The sequence below is a fragment of the Chrysochloris asiatica genome, unplaced genomic scaffold (assembly GCF_000296735.1).
Source record: "Chrysochloris asiatica unplaced genomic scaffold, ChrAsi1.0 scaffold00141, whole genome shotgun sequence".
Classification (NCBI taxonomy): Eukaryota; Metazoa; Chordata; class Mammalia; order Afrosoricida; family Chrysochloridae; genus Chrysochloris; species Chrysochloris asiatica.
The window spans coordinates 7082150-7100517 of NW_006408659.1; the positions used below are offsets into that span (position 1 = coordinate 7082150).

An 18368-nucleotide genomic window follows, 5' to 3' on the forward strand; every position below is an offset into this window, starting at 1 on the left:
CTGTGGGTCGGAACTGACTCGATGGCACTTCACACCAACAACATACATACCATTCAAAATTCTACATTTGGTGAACCCATAAAAAGTAAATCAATCTGACTAGTAAATTGGGAGCCCAGTGGCTATATATGATAAGCACTGGACTGCAAACCATAAGGTCCATGGTTTGAGCTCTCCAATCACTTCTCGGGAGAACAGTGAGGCTTTATGCTCCCTCAAAGGCTTAAAGCTTTGGAAATCCTATACAGGGTCATTATGACTTTGGAATCCACTCCACAACACTTAACAACAACAGCTAGTAAATTGCATATTTGATAAAAAGAGTGACCGATGCAAAAACTGTAAGTAAGGTGTAGCTACTATTAATTTAGAACAAATAAATGGATCCTATAATATTATACAGAGAGTCCATAAATAAAATTCATTCATTACATCATTTATAGAAGGTCATTCCTCTAAGAAATCCTGATCAACCCCCAAGGGCAAAATTGTGCCACTACCTGCCTTGCCACTGGTATTTCTGACCTTGACTAGCCCAGGTGCAAAAGTTCCCTAGCCCTTATGGTTGGATATGTGTGTGTGTGTGTGTGTGTGTGTGTGTGTTCATGTACATGTCTATATGAGGATGAGTCAAAAATTATCTGCTATAGAATTTCTTTTAATCAACTTTTAGAAAAGATAAATATATCATTTTTCAACATAATCACCTTGCTTTTCAATATACTTTGTCCATCTGTCAACAAGCTTTCATATTCCCTTATTAAAACATGTTTTTGACTGAGCTTTAAACCACAAATGCACTGCTGTCTTCACTCCATCAGAGGTGAATCTTCATCCTTGAAGGGCTGCTTTCAGGGGATCAAATAGGTGAAAAGTTCGATGGAGCAAGGTCAGGACTATAGAGAGGATGCTTTAACACCTCAAAAGGAAGTGTTTGCAGTGCAGCATGGGGAGAGGTTGTGTGGGCATGCATTGTCATGCAAGATCACAATACAGTTGGATAATAATCCTCTGTGTTTAATCCAACAAAGTTTAGGCATCAGCTGTTCAGTGAGCATCTCACTATAACAAGCACTATTGATTGTTGATCCTTTTTCCTGATAGTGTTCCAGTACTGGCCCTTGAGAATCTCAGAAAACTGTAAGCATCAATTTCCAGCTGATGGTTGACTTTTGAACTTTTTCTTGGTCAACAAGGATGTTTTCTTTCCATACTCTGCCATTTACACTCAGGCTCATAGTGATGAATCCATGTCTTATCACCAATAACTATTTAAAAAAAAAAAAAAAAACTTTTATCTTCTTTCGAGTATTGGTCCAAATTTTGCTTGCAGATACCAGAACGCTTCTGTTTATGCTCTTCTGTGAGTTATTCCAGTACCCATCTTGCACAGACTTTTCAAAACCCAGGTTTGTCATGGATTATTTCATAGGCAGAACCATGGATGATTTGCAAATGATTTGCCACACAATCCACTGTCACTCATCTATTCGACAGAATCATTTCCCATGCACACTCAATGTTGTCATCAGCTGTAGACATGGATGGGCATTTTAATATCAACGGAGTGTGGATCATTTTTTACTCATCCTCGTGTAATATGTATAACAGCAAGGTCTATATTCAGTTGTAGATTTCAGTGGTTTCCATTGATTTCCATTGCACACTGGTCTTTCTCTGGTGATTCCTCTTAAAAGTCAAGAGGAAACTACAGAAAAGTTTGTTTACTTTTAATGTCTGATACCTTGAATTTTGTGCTGACTGAATCTATAGCTTCTTTAGATCCCAGAAGTGTGCTGGAATTTCAAATATCACCATATTCATGTATGTTTTTTTTGCTCCTTCCTCCAACTGCCATAGAATCAATTCCAACTCATGGCAACCCAGGCATATAGAGGAAAAACTATCAGCGGTTCCGTGGGAGAAAGATGAGGCTTTCTGCTCCCGTAAAGATCTACAGCCTCAGAAACCCTGTACAGGGTTGCTATGAATCAGAACCGACTCCACGGCACCTAACAACAACAACAATAAGGTTTTCAGTGACTGATTTTTCAGAAGTAGATTGCCAGGGCTTTCTCACATGGTTCTTTTAAGTGGACATGAACTGCCAATCTTTCAGTTAGCAGCCAAGTGTGTTAACTGTTGGCACCACTCAGGGACTTACATATATAATAATGATGTATCGAGCACTTCACAATGTACTGAGCTATACACTTGACCTCATTCAATTCTCATAAAAGTTCTGTGGTTAGAGACTGAAGCCAACACAATAAGTGGCACCCAGACAGATGAAGTCTCTTCCAGAGTCACACATTTGATCAGCAGCAGAGCCAGGAAGGGGCCCAGGTGGTCTAGCTCCTGAGCCTGTGCATTAACCTCTTCCTCTCATACCAAAAGCCCATTAGAAATGAGTTAGCAATTTGAACATGGTTTTTCAAAATAGAGTATGTTGTTTGCAAGGATCTCTAGAGAACTTTGATTTACTTGAAATTTGTAATATGTTCTGTATTTCTAGATGGCATTTAAGCTTACTGTATTTTAACTTGCAGGCCCAAGAAGCTAATATTAAAAGCTTTCAAACAATATTGGTTCGTCTTCAAAGACACATATATAGCCTACTTTAAAAATAAGGAACTTGAACAAGGAGAACCAGTAGAAAAACTAAATCTTAGAGGTAAGGGTCCTGCATCTGGCTATGTCCTGCATCTGGCTATATCTTGACTGAAAGCAAGGCTCCAACAAAATGAAGGAAGGTTTTATTCCAGAGGAATGTCTACATGTCACTGTTTCAGAATGGCAGCCTGCAGCCAGTTCCTGTTGTCCCAGGAAATGCGAACCTTGAACATGACCGTAGGAAATGTGGTTCTTTGCATTCTGCTGTTCCTCCTTTCCCATTGTGCCCAATTCAGTGGAATGTTAGTGGTTGATGTCCAGAGAGTAGCATTTGAGTGAGGCATTGTAGAATCCTGAAAGTCGTTCTGAATCCAGGACCAGTTATGTTTGACCCAGTGTTACATTAATGCTCATCCTAATTGCTGAAAGGGGCTGAGTAGACTGGTAACTCTACCAGTAGAAATATTTAATGAACCAGCACACTCAGTTCCCTTTCATGATGGCAATCAAAATTCCTCTATTTTCAAGTTTATGTTCATAATTTGAGTTGTTAAATGCTGTTGTGTCAGTTCCAACTCACAGTTGCCCTATCTAGGGTGTCCGAGACTGTAAATTTTTGCAGTAGCAGAAAGCCTTGTCTTTCTCCCTTGGAGCAGCTGATGGACTCAAACTGCTAACCTTATGGTTCACAGTTATCCTATATCTACTTTAAAAATTAAATTTAAGAAAATCATTTTCTTTATCCATGTTAGTTGCTCTCAAGCCAAACCCTATTGCCACTGAGTGAATTCTGACTGATAGTGACCTCTAAGACTGAGTAGAACTGCGCTCCAGGGTTTCCAAGGCTGTGTTCTTTTATGTAAGCAAAATACTATATCTTTCTCCTGTGGAGCAGCTGGTGAGTTTGAACTGCTAACCTTTTGCTTAGCAGCTGAGCACTTAACCACTGTACCACCAAGGCTTCTTGTAGTAGCTCTTACGGCTTACTACCTTATCCATCAACTGATGTTATCAACCTGTTCCTCCATTTTCCAGAAGAGAACCAAACCTGAGGGGCTTCTGTCCCAAGTCCTTAGTTCAGATGCACAGTTGTTACTTGTATAACAAATTTGCCAACACTCACTTCTGTCCTTGCTTTCGGTCACTCAGGCTGTGAAGTTGTGCCAGATGTAAATGTAGCAGGAAGAAAATTTGGAATCAAGTTACTAATCCCTGTTGCTGATGGTATGAATGAAGTATATCTGAAATGTGACCATGTAAGTAAAACCACAAAAGTGTAAGTCACTTCACCCTTTATTAAACTCAAGGTCAAAACACATAAGACATTTTTCAAATCAGAATACTCTTGTATCCTTCAGCTATTGCTTTGTAACAAACAACCACAAAATCACAATGGCATATAACAGCAAACATTTGTTTCTGAAACATCTGCAGGTGACTGGGCTTGGATGATTCAGAATGACTTATTGTTACTCAGAAAACATGGTTTGTCTACATTTGTTTGTCAGCTATGCCCTCCCCAAGCCCAGGAGGTATTTTTGTGAGCACTGCTATACCATTTTTTTAACATGTTGCTGTAGCAGCTGGGCAAATATGGTTCAAGTCACATGTCTGGTGAGGCTTTGGGTTCATGTCAGTGCCATGTGTATTTATTCTGGGTCCCAGTCTGCCTGGAGAAAACTCTTCTCATAGTAATGACACCTATGCAACAGGGCAACTGGAAACAGGTGAGGCCTCATAAGCTGCAGTTGAAATTGTCACTGTCCATTCCACCCATGCTCCATTGGCCAAAACAAGTCACATGACTGAGCTCAAAATCAAGGGGTAGGGAATTCCACTGTGGCTCTAATGGGAGGGAATGTGATGTGACATGGCAAAGGACATGAGTGGGTGAGGATCGAGGCCAATGGGCCATAGCTACTGTTTCTTTGAAGACTTCCTTGCTTCCACTGCACACACTCCACTTCTTTCTCTAAGATACTGAAGAACAATAGAAGTGGTGCAGAGCCCATCAGTGGCATTGATCCCTACCTGGGGATTCAATTCTCTACTAAGGATGGGCTAGTGTCAGAGTAACATGGGAAATTAGTTAATGATTTTTTCTGTCATATGAAAAATGGAAATCCATCTCCAGGAAGGCTCTCTGGTAAGGCTCTCTGGTAGTCTGGGTTTTCTATTCTCTGTGCTCTATGATGCTCCTTCGTGTCATTGGTTCTTATTTATAAGCAGTTTGCAGGATTTTCAAAGCCAACATATCTATATGCTAACACTTTACCATCTAGAAACTGAGAATAAGATACAAAAGCTACTGTTGGGTGTTAAATTAGGTGGCTGGCGGCCACCTAGAATGGGCATGTAGCTTCACACCTCCTGGAAAGATAAAAGGTGATGGCTGTTCTGTTCCCAGTAGGTGACTTTGCACTTGAACTTCTTTCTCTTCCCTACTCATGCTTGCTACAGGAGAATCAGTATGCCCGATGGATGGCTGCCTGCATTTTAGCATCAAAAGGCAAAACCATGGCAGACAGCTCCTACCAGCCAGAGGTCCTTAACATCCTTTCATTCCTGAGAATGAAAAACCGGAGCTCAGCATCTCCAGCAGCTTTCAGCGTGGAGAGCATGGACATGAACCCAGAATGCTTTGTGTCTCCCCGGTGTGCAAAAAAGCACAAATCCAAACAGGTACCACTTATCTGGCTGGGGTGATTGTTTGCAGTGAATGTTTTATGTTCTGAAATAAAATAAGGAACTCTGTCTGATGAAGGACATCATCCTGAAAACTCAGGTGATGTGTAAATTTTAATATGGACTTGACATTAGATGATATTAAATTGAAGAAATTAATATAAATTTCTGGACTACTAACTGAACATTAATCCAAGAAGCTGGTTATATGATGAAAAATGTGGCATCAGGATTGGAGGAAGACTCATTAACCTGTGTTATGCAGATGACACAACCTTGCTTGCTGAAAGTGAAGAGGACTTAAAACATTTACTGTTGAAGATCAAAGAGTACAGCCTTTGGTATGGATTGCATCTCAATGTAAAGAAAACAAAAATCCTCACTACTGGACCAATAAATAACATTCTTATCAATGGAGAAAAGATTGAAGTTGTCAAAGACTTCATTCTTCTTGGATCAACTATCAACACTCGCTGAAGCAGCAGTCAAGAAATCAAACGACGTATTGCATTAGGCAAATCTGCTGCACAAGACCTTTTTAAAGTGTTAAAGAGCAAAGATGTCAGCTTCAAGACTAAGGTGCGCCTGACCCAAGCCATGGTATTTTCAATAACCTCATATGCATGTGAAAGCTGGACGGTGAATAAGAAAGAGCATAGAAGAATTGATGCCTTTGAGTTATGGTGTTGGAGAAGAATATTGAAAGTGCCATGGGCTACCAAAAGAACCAATAGATCCATCTTGGAAGAAGTGCAGCCAGAGTGTTCCTTAGAGGCCAAGATGGCCAAACTTCATCTCTCATACTTCGGACATACTGTCAGGAGGGACAAGTCACTGGAGAAGGATATCATGTTTGGTAAGGTAGAGGGTCAGAGAAAAAGAGGAAGACCCCCAAGGAGAAGAATTAGCCAAGTGGCAGCATCGATGGACTCAAGCGTAGCAATAGTAGTGAGATTGGCCTAAGATCGGGCAGTGTTTCGTTCTGCTGTGCATAAGGTCTCTATGAGTTGGTACCGACTTGAAGGCACCTAACAACATCAACAACTGAACATGGTGATATTCCCAGATTGAACTTAATTAAGAATAGAATTATTTGGTCCCTGAAAATTAAAGCTCAAATTTAGACTTTTAATAAGAGTGAGTTAGGAGTCCCTGTGTGGTAGTTAAGCACTCGGTTCCTAACAGAAAAGTTCACAGTTCAAATCCACCAGAAGCACCTCAGAAGCCAGGCCTGGCAGTCTGCTTCCAAAAGGTCACAGCCATGAAAATCCCATGGAGCACAGTTTTACTCTGGAGCACATGGGGTCACCATGAGTTAAAAGCAATTAGACAGCAACTGGTAAGAATGGGTTAGCAGTCAAACTCTGTAGCTGTAACAAATGGTTTACACAAATGAACTGATACATGTAGAGCCACTGCTCATGGATGCTCCAGAGAGAGAGACCCCAGGCCTCGCCATCTGCATGCTTCCTAGGAGAAGCTTATGTGTGTGCTGGCTGCTCTTGTTCCTGCTTTTCCCCAGTGGTCTTTGTGTCTTGTAGAGAAAAAAGAGAAAGAGTGAACAGATGAGAATGAATGAATTTTTGAAGCTGTGCTTGGGCCTCACATTGTTTTTCTCATTGGGGATCTGGCACTAATAGTAGTCAATGCAAACTGAGGAGAGTTTGATGTCTCCTGCTTTTGCTTAGCTAGCAGCCCGGATCCTGGAAGCCCACCAGAATGTGGCCCAGATGCCCTTGGTCGAAGCCAAGCTGCGGTTCATCCAGGCATGGCAGTCTCTTCCTGAATTCGGGCTCACCTACTACCTCGTCAGGTAACTACCATTTTTGCTTCCTCTCCTACATTCTATTTGATTTTCAGTGATTTTTCTAGAGCCAACTTTATTCTTACTTAGTGTCTAGTGTGAGGTCCTGATGTGGCACTGTAGGATAAGCACTGGACTTCCAACCACAAGGTTGGCAGTTCAAACCTACCAATCACTCCTTGGAAACCCTATAGATGGGTCGCTATGAGTTGGGACCAACTCAACAGCACTTAACAACAACAAACTAGCATGTAGCCCTCTTTTCTTTTGCTGACACCCTTACAAATGGCGAAGATACTTTTGATCACTCATAAAAGCCTTTCTATTCCTTTGATCAAAGTGCCAGCACCCCTGAAAGTCAGCTATATGTAAGAAGGGAAATTTTGCATTTTTAAACCGAGGCCTGGCTCCTTTCGAATAACTGCATCTGCGAAGCCAAAGGGAGAATGTCACCTATCACTGTTATGAGACCTGTGACACCCTGTCATCTGCCTGTTACGGTTCACATGTTGTCTTTCATGGTATGACTTCACAAAATTCTTGGGTTTCTAGACAAAGAGGTCTTAACAAACCCTATGACTTCTCTTAACAAAACCATGTCTTACCAGATACAGACCTTATTCTTACTGGTTTCTGAATATTTCTAGGCCTTAAGGGCCTTTAGGGGGTACTGGTGTGGTGCTGTAGGATACACAATGATCTGCTTACCACAGATCATGGGTTCAAACACACCAGCTAATCCCCAGAAACCCTACACAGGGGTCACTCTGAGACAGAACTGACTTGATGGTGCTTAACAACAACACATCATTCAGTATTTGACCCAAAAAATCCTTCAATATTACAAGTCAAAGCTTGACTATTTTCTTCATTGGCAAAATATTGAATGATGCATCAAAAGAAGATGGAAGGAATATACAGAAGCACTGTACCAAGAAAAAAAAAAAAGTTCAATGTTCAACCATTTCAAGAGGTAGCATGTCATCAAGAGCCAGTGATCCTGAAGAAATGGTCAAAGTGCATTGAAGGCATTGGCAAAGAACGAGGCACCACGAATTGATGGACTACAAATTGAAATCATTCAAAAAACTGATGCGGCACTGGAGGTACTCACTCATCTATGCCAAGAAATTTGGAAGACAACTACCTGGCCAACTGACTGGAAGAGCTCCCTATGTGCGCCCATTCCAAAGAGAGGTGACCCATTGGAATGAAGAAATCATCAGGCAATAATACCATTAATATCACATGCAAGTAAAATTTTGCTAAAGATGATAAAAAAAAAAAAATGGCTGCTACCATACCTTGACAGAGAAATTCCAGAGGTTCAAGCTGGATTCAGAAGAGGACATGGAATTAGGGATATCACTGCTGATATCAGATGAATCTTGGCTGAAAGCAGAGAATACCAGAAAGATGTTTACCTGTGCTTTATGGGCTATGCAAAGGCTTTTGATTGTGTGGATCATAACAAGCTGTGGATTGCAGAGAATGAGTATTCCAGAACACTTAATTGTACTCATGAGGAACCTGCACATGGACTAAGAAACAGTTGTTTGAACAGAACAAGAGAACACTGAATGGTTTAAAATTAGCAAAGCTGTGTGCCAGGGTTGTATTGTTTCACCATACTTACTCAATCTGTATGCTAAGTAAATAATCCAAGAAACTGGATTATATGAAGGAAAACATGGCACCAGGATAGGAGGAAGACTCATTAACAGCCTTTGATATGCAAACGATACAACCTTGCTTCCTGAAAATGAAGAGGGCTTAAAATATTTACTGATGAAGATCAAAGACCACAGCCCTCAGTATGGGTTGCACCTCAATGTAAAGAAAACAAAAATCTTCACCACTGGACCAATACATAACACCAAGATAAATGGAGAAAAGATTGAATTTGTCAACCACTTCATTTTGCCTGATCAACCATCAACACTCATGGAAGCAGCAGTCAAGAAATCAAGCCATGTATTGCATTAGGCAAATCTGCTGCACAAGACCTCTTTAAAGTGTTCAAGAACAAAGATGTTAGTTTGAGGACTAAGGTGTGCCTGACCCAAGCCATGATATTTTCAATAGCTTCATATGCATGTGAAAGTTGGCCAGTAAATAAGGAAGACCGTAGAAGAACTAATGCATTTCAGTTATGATGTTGGAGGAGAATATTAAAAGTACCATGAATTGCCAAAAGAACAAACAGAATCTGTGTGGGAAGAAGTACAGCCAGAACACTCCTTGGAAGCCAGGATGGCCAGACTTCCTCTCTCATAGTTGGGACATATTATCAGGAGGGACCAGTCCCTGGAGAAGGATATCATGTTTGGTAAAATAGTTGGTAGGAGAAAAAGAGGGAGACCCCCCCAATGAGATGGATTGGCACAGTGGCAACAGTATTGGGCTCAGACATAGCAAGGATTGTGAGGTTGGTACAGGACCAGGCAGTGTTTCATTCTGTTGTGCTTAGCTATCAGTAAGTACCATCTCTCCATAGCACCTAACAATAACAGCAACAGCACCACTAACAAAGGGCCCTGATGTGACCCATTTAGTATCCTTACTTTCTGCTTTACATGAGAATACGGAAATACAGAAAAGTAGCTTATGTCACTTGCCCAAGTTTACCTCCAAGCCAGGGTCACAGAACCCAGTGTATTCATTAATAATCCCCACCAAGCAGGATTGCTTCATCTAACCACATAAAACAAATGACTCCCCAAAATATTTCCATAAGCATGCTTGTAAATCAAGTTATGTATACTTAATCCAATAAGAAAGATAATGTCTCTGGTAGCATAGTGGTTACAAATATGGCTGCTAACCTCAGAGTCAGCAGTTTGAAACTACCAGCTGTTCGCAGGAGAAAGATGAGGTTTTCTGCTCCCGTAAAGATTTACAGCCTCGGAAACCCTGTACAGGGTCGCTATGAGTCGGAACCAACTCCACAGCACATAGCCACCACCACACTTAAAATTAAAGCAATTACTCCCCTCACATTCTCAGTTTGCAGCTCAAGGATTAGAAGTTGTTTTAAAGAGTTGACTTTTAGGAAAATTACTGTTTTCATTTTGTTTCTTGACTGATTCCAAAGACCTGGCTTCTCCTATCTGATCTAGCAAAGGAGTCTACTCCGGCTCTTCTATTTACTGAAAAATGTCATTGAATATCCATACCCAATGCTTGTCCCAAATAAATCACTCCTACTTTCTTCCCTCAGTAAAAGAGTCAGAAAGGGCAAATTTGTGCTAGACACCTGCCCATGGATATGTGCACATGTGTGTGTATGTACCTGCCCATGTTTATGTTCACAGGTGTGTATGTATGCATACACACCTCAGATACAACCCTCAAGTCAACCCTGCACAGTGGGAAGAAACAGGCCCAGCTTTCAATCCTACCTCAGCCATTCATTAGCCCCTGACCTTGGGCATTTTAATTAGCCCCACATCCCCCTCTGTGGCTGTCCCCTTTCTCTGCAATGTGTGTGCCCCCTGGTGATACCCACCATCTTCAATTCCTTCCTCTCATTCTTTCTGAAATGCATGCCAATCAGGCTTTCTCCCCTGCTTTCCCCCCAAAAGTTCCTCTTGCCAACCTCTCCCATGACCTCTACTTTGCTGCTGAGTCCAGTGGTCAGTTTCCAGTCCTCAGCAGCATCTGGCACACTGAATCACCCCTTCCTCCTTGACTTTCTCATATTTGTATTCACTTGACTAGACTTCCAAATCAGCAGCATTTCTGGGTTTCTCTTCTGCCTTGCTGGACAATTCTTTGGGCCTCCTTTGCTGATTCTTCCTCAGTTTTCCAACCTCTAAGTATGCATACAGACTGCACAGACCTCAGTCCTTAAATCATTCCTTTTCTCAGTCTGTATGCACCCTCTGGGGCTCACCCTTTTTTTTTTTTTTTTTGGCTTCACTTGTAAGCTGATTACTTTGAGATATACATCTTAAGTCCAGAAATCTCTCTTGAACTATTGATGTTGTTGTTATGTGCCATCAAGTCACTTCTCATAGTGACCCTGCATAGGATTTCCAAGGAGTGGCTGATAAGCTTGAGCCACCAAGCTTGTAATTCAAACCTACTCAGTGTACTAACCCACAGTGCCACACCAGTACTCCTTTCTCTTGAACCACAGACTCATCAATCTGCCTATTGAAGAGCTTCCCTTGAATGCCAAATGAGTATCTCAAATCAGCATGTCCAAAACTCTTTCCCCTTGAACTGCCTGCATTCTTCCCCTTCTTCTTCTTTTAGATGTTTAGGTCAACTCCCATGTGGTCACTCATTTTTCTTATATCTCGGTTTTATCGATGAGCAAATCCTACCAATTCTACCTTCAGAATATACCAGCATATACTTCAAAATATGCAGGGAGGGCTGAGAAAAGCGGAACTTTTTGAGTTTAGGAACCCTCAAGGTCTAAGCCTGAGTTACAGCCTCCCATTGTCTTCATTCCCAGAAACTAAGGCCAAGAGCTGAAAAGTCTAGGTGAAGTTAGTCATCTTGGCATCCTCCTGATTTAAAATATTACAATGTTGCTTATATAAAATCTGTTTTCCTTTATTCCATTGGCACTCTCATATTTCCAACAGAAAACCATCAAGGAATGTATCCAGGGTCTGCCCCCTTCTCACCATCTCCTTCACTACCACTGCGGCCCAGACCACCATCATACCTCACCTGGACCCCTGGTAGAGTGTTCCTATCTGATCTCCCTGCGTCCATCTTTGCCTCCATATGTTTTCAATTTAGCGGCCAGAGTGATCCTATCAAAATATAAGCTCAAAACCATCCAAAGGCTTTCTCTCTTACCCATAGGAAAAAAAACCCTAAATTTTGAATAGCCTGTAAGACCTCAGACCTTCCTTCACGGCATCCAGCTACACCGACCTCTTGGCAGGTCCTTGTACTGGTGGTTTCCTCCACCTGGAATGCTCTGTCCCTGGATTTGCATGTGGCTCAACCCCTCACCACGACCACCAAATTCTTGATCAGATGTTACCTTCTCGCGAATGAGGCCTTCCTTGACTTCCCTTTTTAAAATTATAACTACCTCTTCTCCAGATTTCCCCATTTTCCTTTGTCTGCTTTATTTTTCTGCTTGATCTCCTGTGGTATATATGTTTAACTAATTCATGATCCTTTCCTCTGACTAGTATATAGCTCCATGACATCAAGAATTTCCTCCATTTATCTTACTGCTGCATCCCCACTATCTAGAAGAGTGTGTGGCACATAGTTGGTACTAATTGTGATGGAAATTTATCTGACTCCCTCTTATTTGTCTTCTTCTGATGTCAGTGTTACCTAAAGAATGTTTGCAATGATGCTTTATTTCTCTCCTCTCTTCATTTGTTGTTAAGTGCCGTAGAATCGGTTCAGATTCATAGCGACCCAAGATAGGGTTTCCAAGGAGCAGTTGGTGAGTTTGAACCTCTAACCTTATGGTCCAAACCAACCTTGTGGTTCAGTGCTTTATCCCACAGCACCACATCAGGATTCCTTTCTTCATATTCTCACACACACACACAAAGCCGTCCTATAAGATGCCATCCCCTCATCATTGTGAGATGATATAGAAAGGTTAGTATTATCTTTCAGAAGTTACACATGAATGAGCATTATAAGAAACAGTTGCTTCTCTTCATCAGTATTATTATTTTTCCAGATTCAAAGGAAGCAAAAAAGATGATATTCTGGGAGTTTCATATAATAGGTTGATTCGAATCGATGCAGCCACCGGGATTCCAATTACAACATGGAGATTCGCGAATATGAAGCAGTGGAATGTGAACTGGGAAATCCGTCAGGTAAAATATGTTTTTAATAGCATTCGGCATATAAGTATTCACTCAGAATTACAGATTGTTCTGATTAGATTATTCTGATTTCTAAAAACTGTTCTTATAGTTAAAAGTAGCAAACCACAATCTTATGGCTTCCAGTAAAATAATCACACATAACTCTGGGAAATGCCTTATCAAGTATGTTGTTGTTGTTAAAATGCCATCCAGTCTGTTCCGACTCATTGCAACCGTGTATAGGGTTTCCAAGGAGCGCCTGTTGAGTCTGAGCCATCAACTTTGTGGTTCAGACCGACTTTGGGGTCCATTGCTTTATCACCCAACTTCAGGACTCCTCAAATGATTTTAAATTTTATCACCACAGATTGGCTTAGTCTCCATACAGACCTTCCTTACAGATGCCAAATTTGTTTATTAGTTGCTTAATCTTCATCAGCTTAGCAATAGGATCATGTAAGATTTAGGCTGATACTTTCTTAGCAGAAACTATGTGAGATCAAACCTGGAAAAGGCCTTAGCTAACTGACTGCCCAGAGTTATGACTGGCTGAGGACTCAGAGACTCAATTACCCACCTGAAGAGCATTCCGATCTCACTTGCTTATTAGGGAAGAAAGTGAAGTATGCAGGGAGGACTGAGAAAAGTTTAATAACCTTTTGAGTTTAGGAAGCCTCAAGCTCTAGGCCTGAGTTACAGCCTCCCATTGTCTTCCATCCCAGGAACTAAATTCAGCCCAAGAGCGGAAAATTCTAGGTGAAGTTACTCATCTTGGCATCCTCCTGATGTAAAATATTACGATGTTGCTGATATAAAATCTATTTTTCCTGATTACTTTGACACTCTCATTTTTCCAACAGAAAACCATCAACATAGAGTGATAGTAAGAAATTCACCTTTTTTTTTCTCTCTCTCAAGAATCCTGGATTTCTTTCTCAACAGTGCTTTTAACCACCCAGGGACTCATTTGTAGCATGAAGATCTAATATTAGATGACTTCTAAGCCAGTGGTTCAAATATTTTAATATATACTAGAGCCACCTTCTTTAACAATCCCACTGCACAGACCAATTCAATCTGAATCTCTGAGAGTGAGAGTTGGACATCAGTAATTTTTATACAATGGACAGCAAAGACTGGAAACCAGAGAATTCTCCATTTCTTCTCTAGCTTAGCTTTTATGACTTTCAGCTGGGATGTGGTGCCAGGCAGTGTCCAGTGATTGTGGGGAAATTCAGGTGGGTCTGTTATTCTCTATTAAAGAAGCTGCAACGCACCCTGCTTCTCAACACAAGGAGTGCTTGGGAAGTACTTATAGCTAAATGAGAGAGAGAAAGCCACATGGAGACTTTGAGAATGCAAGGGAGCTTCAAGAAGTTTGTGGGAAAATGGAATTAAAAGATAATGGAATTTGTCCATGACCTTTTGAAGCCCCCACATGTGCACGTACCGGTTTAACAAGTGTATGGCTAAGTTACACCACAAGAGGGCACAGTGAGAGCAGAGATGTTTTATGACGGGCATGATTTCCTTCCTTTCTTCCTTTATTCTTTCCTTCCTTCCCTCCCTCCCCAGTGACCATTTCCAGTTAAGTTGCATCTTTCTCATCCTTCTTTGTCAGCGTCTGATCTTAGCCTTTCTCTTTTAGGTGGCTATCGAGTTTGACCAGAATGTCTCCATCGCATTCACCTGCCTGAGTGCGGATTGCAAGATTGTGCATGAGTACATCGGGGGCTATATCTTCTTATCCACCCGCTCCAAGGACCAGAATGAAACACTTGATGAGGATTTGTTCCATAAATTGACTGGTGGTCAGGAATGAAGCCAAGTAGGCCTGCACAAATGGCAAGCAAAGGGTACTCCTGCCTGGGCAGGTGGAGCCCGAGCTTGCGCAGCGTGTCGGTTCCAGACTCCTAGACAACATGTATTCATTCACTACTCGTCACCCAGATCCTCACCTCAAATCAAACACACTGTTTAGAACATCCTTTCCCTTACTTTGCTTTGTGCTTCAAGTCCAAGGGGTCTCAGTAGCCTTTCCTATCAAATGGATGGGCAGCAAAGACAGTGGTATTCTAAGAATGCTTTGGTGGTAGTGGTAGTTATGTACCATGGAATCAGTTCTGACTCATAGAAACCCTGTATAGGGTTTCCAAGGCTGCATATCTTCACAGAAGCAGAAAGCCTCATCTTTCTCCCACAGAACAGCTGGTTTTCTCAAACTGCTGACCTTGATGTTAGCAGCCTGACTCATAACCACTACACTACCAGAGCTCTTTAAGATTGCTTTAGAGTCCAGCATTTATCTTCAATTATGTTATGTACAGAAACTGCCAAGTATGCGACTAGAAGTTGCCCGTGGATGAATGTACCATTGCTAAGTCAGTGAAGAAAATAGAAAGAGGTAAAAATCTCATGTAGCAAGTATAAGTCTTATTCTACAAACTCAGGTATGAAAAGAAATATATTTTATTAACTGAACTGCTTTTAGCTCCCATCTTGTCAATATGACAGGGGCAGTCCACACACACACAACTTTTATGGGAGTCAGGGAACAGTACAAGTTGCCAACTAGGAATCAAAGCAGGAGGCTTCTGTGTCATCAGTCCACAGTGACATCTGCCAAGGTGACCACTGATCCACCTGGTCTTGACCATCAGTCCTCTGGAATTGCTGCTTCCACCTACAAGCCCCATTCCATTCCTGAGGTTCCCTTAGCCACTTTGGAGTTCAACTTGAAGACACGGGTGGCACAGGGTGCAGGGAAAATGGCTCTTGAACCCAGGCCCATGTCTCGCCTACTCCTACTCTGGAAGATGGGCAAAGTAGAAGGTCTTTCTGTTCAAAAACCACTTCCCAACACTGGCGATTCCAGTCACAACTCCATCCCAGTCTTGGTCCAAGTTTAAGGAGAAATAAGCAAAACACAGGGTAGGTCCCTTCCCAAAGACCACTGTGGCCAAGGTCTGACAGCTTCCCCACGAGCCTGTGTCTGAGGAACCTTAGGTGGCCTTGAGTGATAAGGGAGCATCTGTCTTCATTCCACCTCAGTGTACTTCTAGATACGGTGTTTGTGTTTATATAATTCATCCCATCCCCTAAAGGCCTTTGGCTTTTGCAAATCAACGGCCAATAATAGACCTGTTTCTCAGCATTTGCTTTATCATCAAAGCCTTGAGACGTGAGCTTGGCTCAATTAACAGCCATCTGAATTATTTTGTTTGTTTGTTTGTTTCAGTTTATTTGAGAAGATACATGATGAATACCTGGGGTAGAGAGAAATGCCAGGTCATATATTACTCTGTTTTTAATGTTTTCCTGTTACTGAGGAAGTTGGTGGCAAGGGTAAGGCAAAGTCTCCATTTCCATTTTCAAGTTTTCTTAGGGTGCCCCCATGAGTCAGCCAGGCTGGAGCTCACAGGGACACATGTTTGCCTGGAAACATCAGCTGTTGCTTTATTTCCCAACAAAGCCGTGTGGGAAGAGATTCTCAGTGATTCCAAGAGGAAGCCTTGAGGAGGCCTTGGCTAGGGCACCAGGTTCTGAGCCAGAAGCTGTCATCTTTGTTTCTCCTTGGAGAGAAATGTTAGTGATGTTCCCCAGGCACCATCTGAACTTCTGAGGACTAATGTAAAGCTAGGAAGTGACTTGTTGTTATTGTTATGTGCCGTGGAGTCAGTTCCGACTCATAACAACCATGTACAGGGTTTCTGAGGCTGTAAATCTTTACAGGAGCAGAAAGCCTCATCTTTCTCCTGCAGAACAGCTGGTAGTTTTGAACTGCTGACCTTGCGGTTCGCAGCCCGATTCATAACCACTATGCTACCAGAGCTCCTTAGGAAGTGACTTGGGCACTTGGAAAATCTGGTTCACCCACAAAGAACTCAGTTTGATCTGTTTTATATAGAAAAGCCAGTTGCCCTTATGTCAATTTGGACTCATGGTGGCCCCAGGATATCAAAGTGGAACTATGATCCTTAGGGTTTTCAATGGCTGGTTTTCTAGAAGTGAATCTCCAGGCCTTTCTTCCAAGGCACCTCTCAGTGGACTGGAACCTTCAACCTTTCCACTGTCAGCCAAGCACGTTAACCATTTGCACCACTATGCAGAAACTCAGATTCCTGGTGTGCAGCTGTGGGATAAGCACTGGACTACGAGCCCCAAGGTCTGCAGTTCAAACACACCAGCTGCTCCTTGGAAACCCTCTACAAGGTTGCTATGACTCGGAACCAACACAACAGCACTTAACAGCAGCATGCAGAAACTCATGCTAATATACTGCATTGAACCTGGTATGTGTCATTTCCCTCCGGTTTGGGCTCTGTTGTTTTAGAACCTAGTTGGGTCTTAAGCTCTACATTAAAGTAATGCTCCTAGATGTGGAATTGTACCTAGTTGCTGCCAACACACCTCTGCACAATTTACCAAAGTTAAACCTTCACTTCAGCCCACTTCCTCTTCAGCTGTCTGACATTTCCATGAAAATGCTGAAAGGAATTGACTGGCTTTTACCAAACTATCTCTGTGGATTGATGACACCTTGCAAGGGAGCATTTCTTCTGGGATTATACAATGACATCTCAACGGAATAAGCAAGTGTGACTCTAAAAGGAAATCTGAAATGCCACTGCTCTGAAGAGCAAAGATTTTGTATTGTTAATACAGTGGGATGCCAAAGGTCATTTTACTTTGTATGCTGAGATTTTTAATTAATATGTGCTTTTCAAAACCATTGGCTTTCTTATCTATACTGGATGCAGAAATCTGTATTTTTTATTATTTTATAAGATTTTTTTAATTAAAAGGTTTACCTGGGTTTGAGGACTGTCTAGTCATATCCTCTCCAACCTGTGTCTCTAAAAAAGGTGAATATTTCTCCATTATGTACAAGGGGACAGCTTTCACTGTAACCTGTGCTTCTCCTCGTTGTTCTGAGGTTAGAGCCCATTCTTCCTGGTAGGGTGGAAGGCAGCTGAGACACTCACTCATGCTGGTACACCATTGGGTCCTCCGGGATGAACTTAAAAACCTCACTTAGCCATTGTTTTCAAGTCTTTCTTACTGACTCACCAGATTTCCAGATGTATCCTGCCTTTTTGTGAGTTCTTCTCTGTCCTTTTCCAGTTCTACCAGTTAGTTACCAGTTGCTCTGGAGTCATCTTCAGCTCATGGTGGCCCCATTTGTGTTAGGGTCAAACTACACTCTGTAGGGTTTTCAATGCTGAGTTTTCAGTAGTAAATCCAAGGTCTTTCTTCCAAGTTGCTTCTTGAGTGGACATGAACCTCCAGCTCTGTGGTTAATACTTGTTAACCATTTGCACCACCCAGAACTTTCTGAAGGAAAAAAAAAGGTTTTTTTAAAAAAAAGCACCAGAGAACAAAGAAATGCTGTGAGGCAAAGAAACAGCAGAGGCCACAGATTTTGATGACTGAATATAGAGGGTATGTCTTTTTCTTTA

General features: G+C 41.8%; 1 protein-coding gene across 1 annotated transcript in view; it reads left to right on the top strand.

The window, feature by feature from the left end:
- Nucleotides 1-14731, top strand: part of FERMT1 (fermitin family member 1) — a 43606-nt gene extending 28875 nt beyond the window's left edge. Inside the window, exons 9-14 of the mRNA XM_006870402.1 lie at nucleotides 2550-2674; nucleotides 3763-3869; nucleotides 5074-5295; nucleotides 6987-7111; nucleotides 12777-12918; nucleotides 14558-14731. Of these exons, the coding sequence (XP_006870464.1) occupies nucleotides 2550-2674; nucleotides 3763-3869; nucleotides 5074-5295; nucleotides 6987-7111; nucleotides 12777-12918; nucleotides 14558-14731 (895 nt within the window). The remainder of the gene's footprint in view (nucleotides 1-2549; nucleotides 2675-3762; nucleotides 3870-5073; nucleotides 5296-6986; nucleotides 7112-12776; nucleotides 12919-14557) is intronic.
- The last annotated feature ends 3637 nt before the right edge of the window (nucleotides 14732-18368 follow it).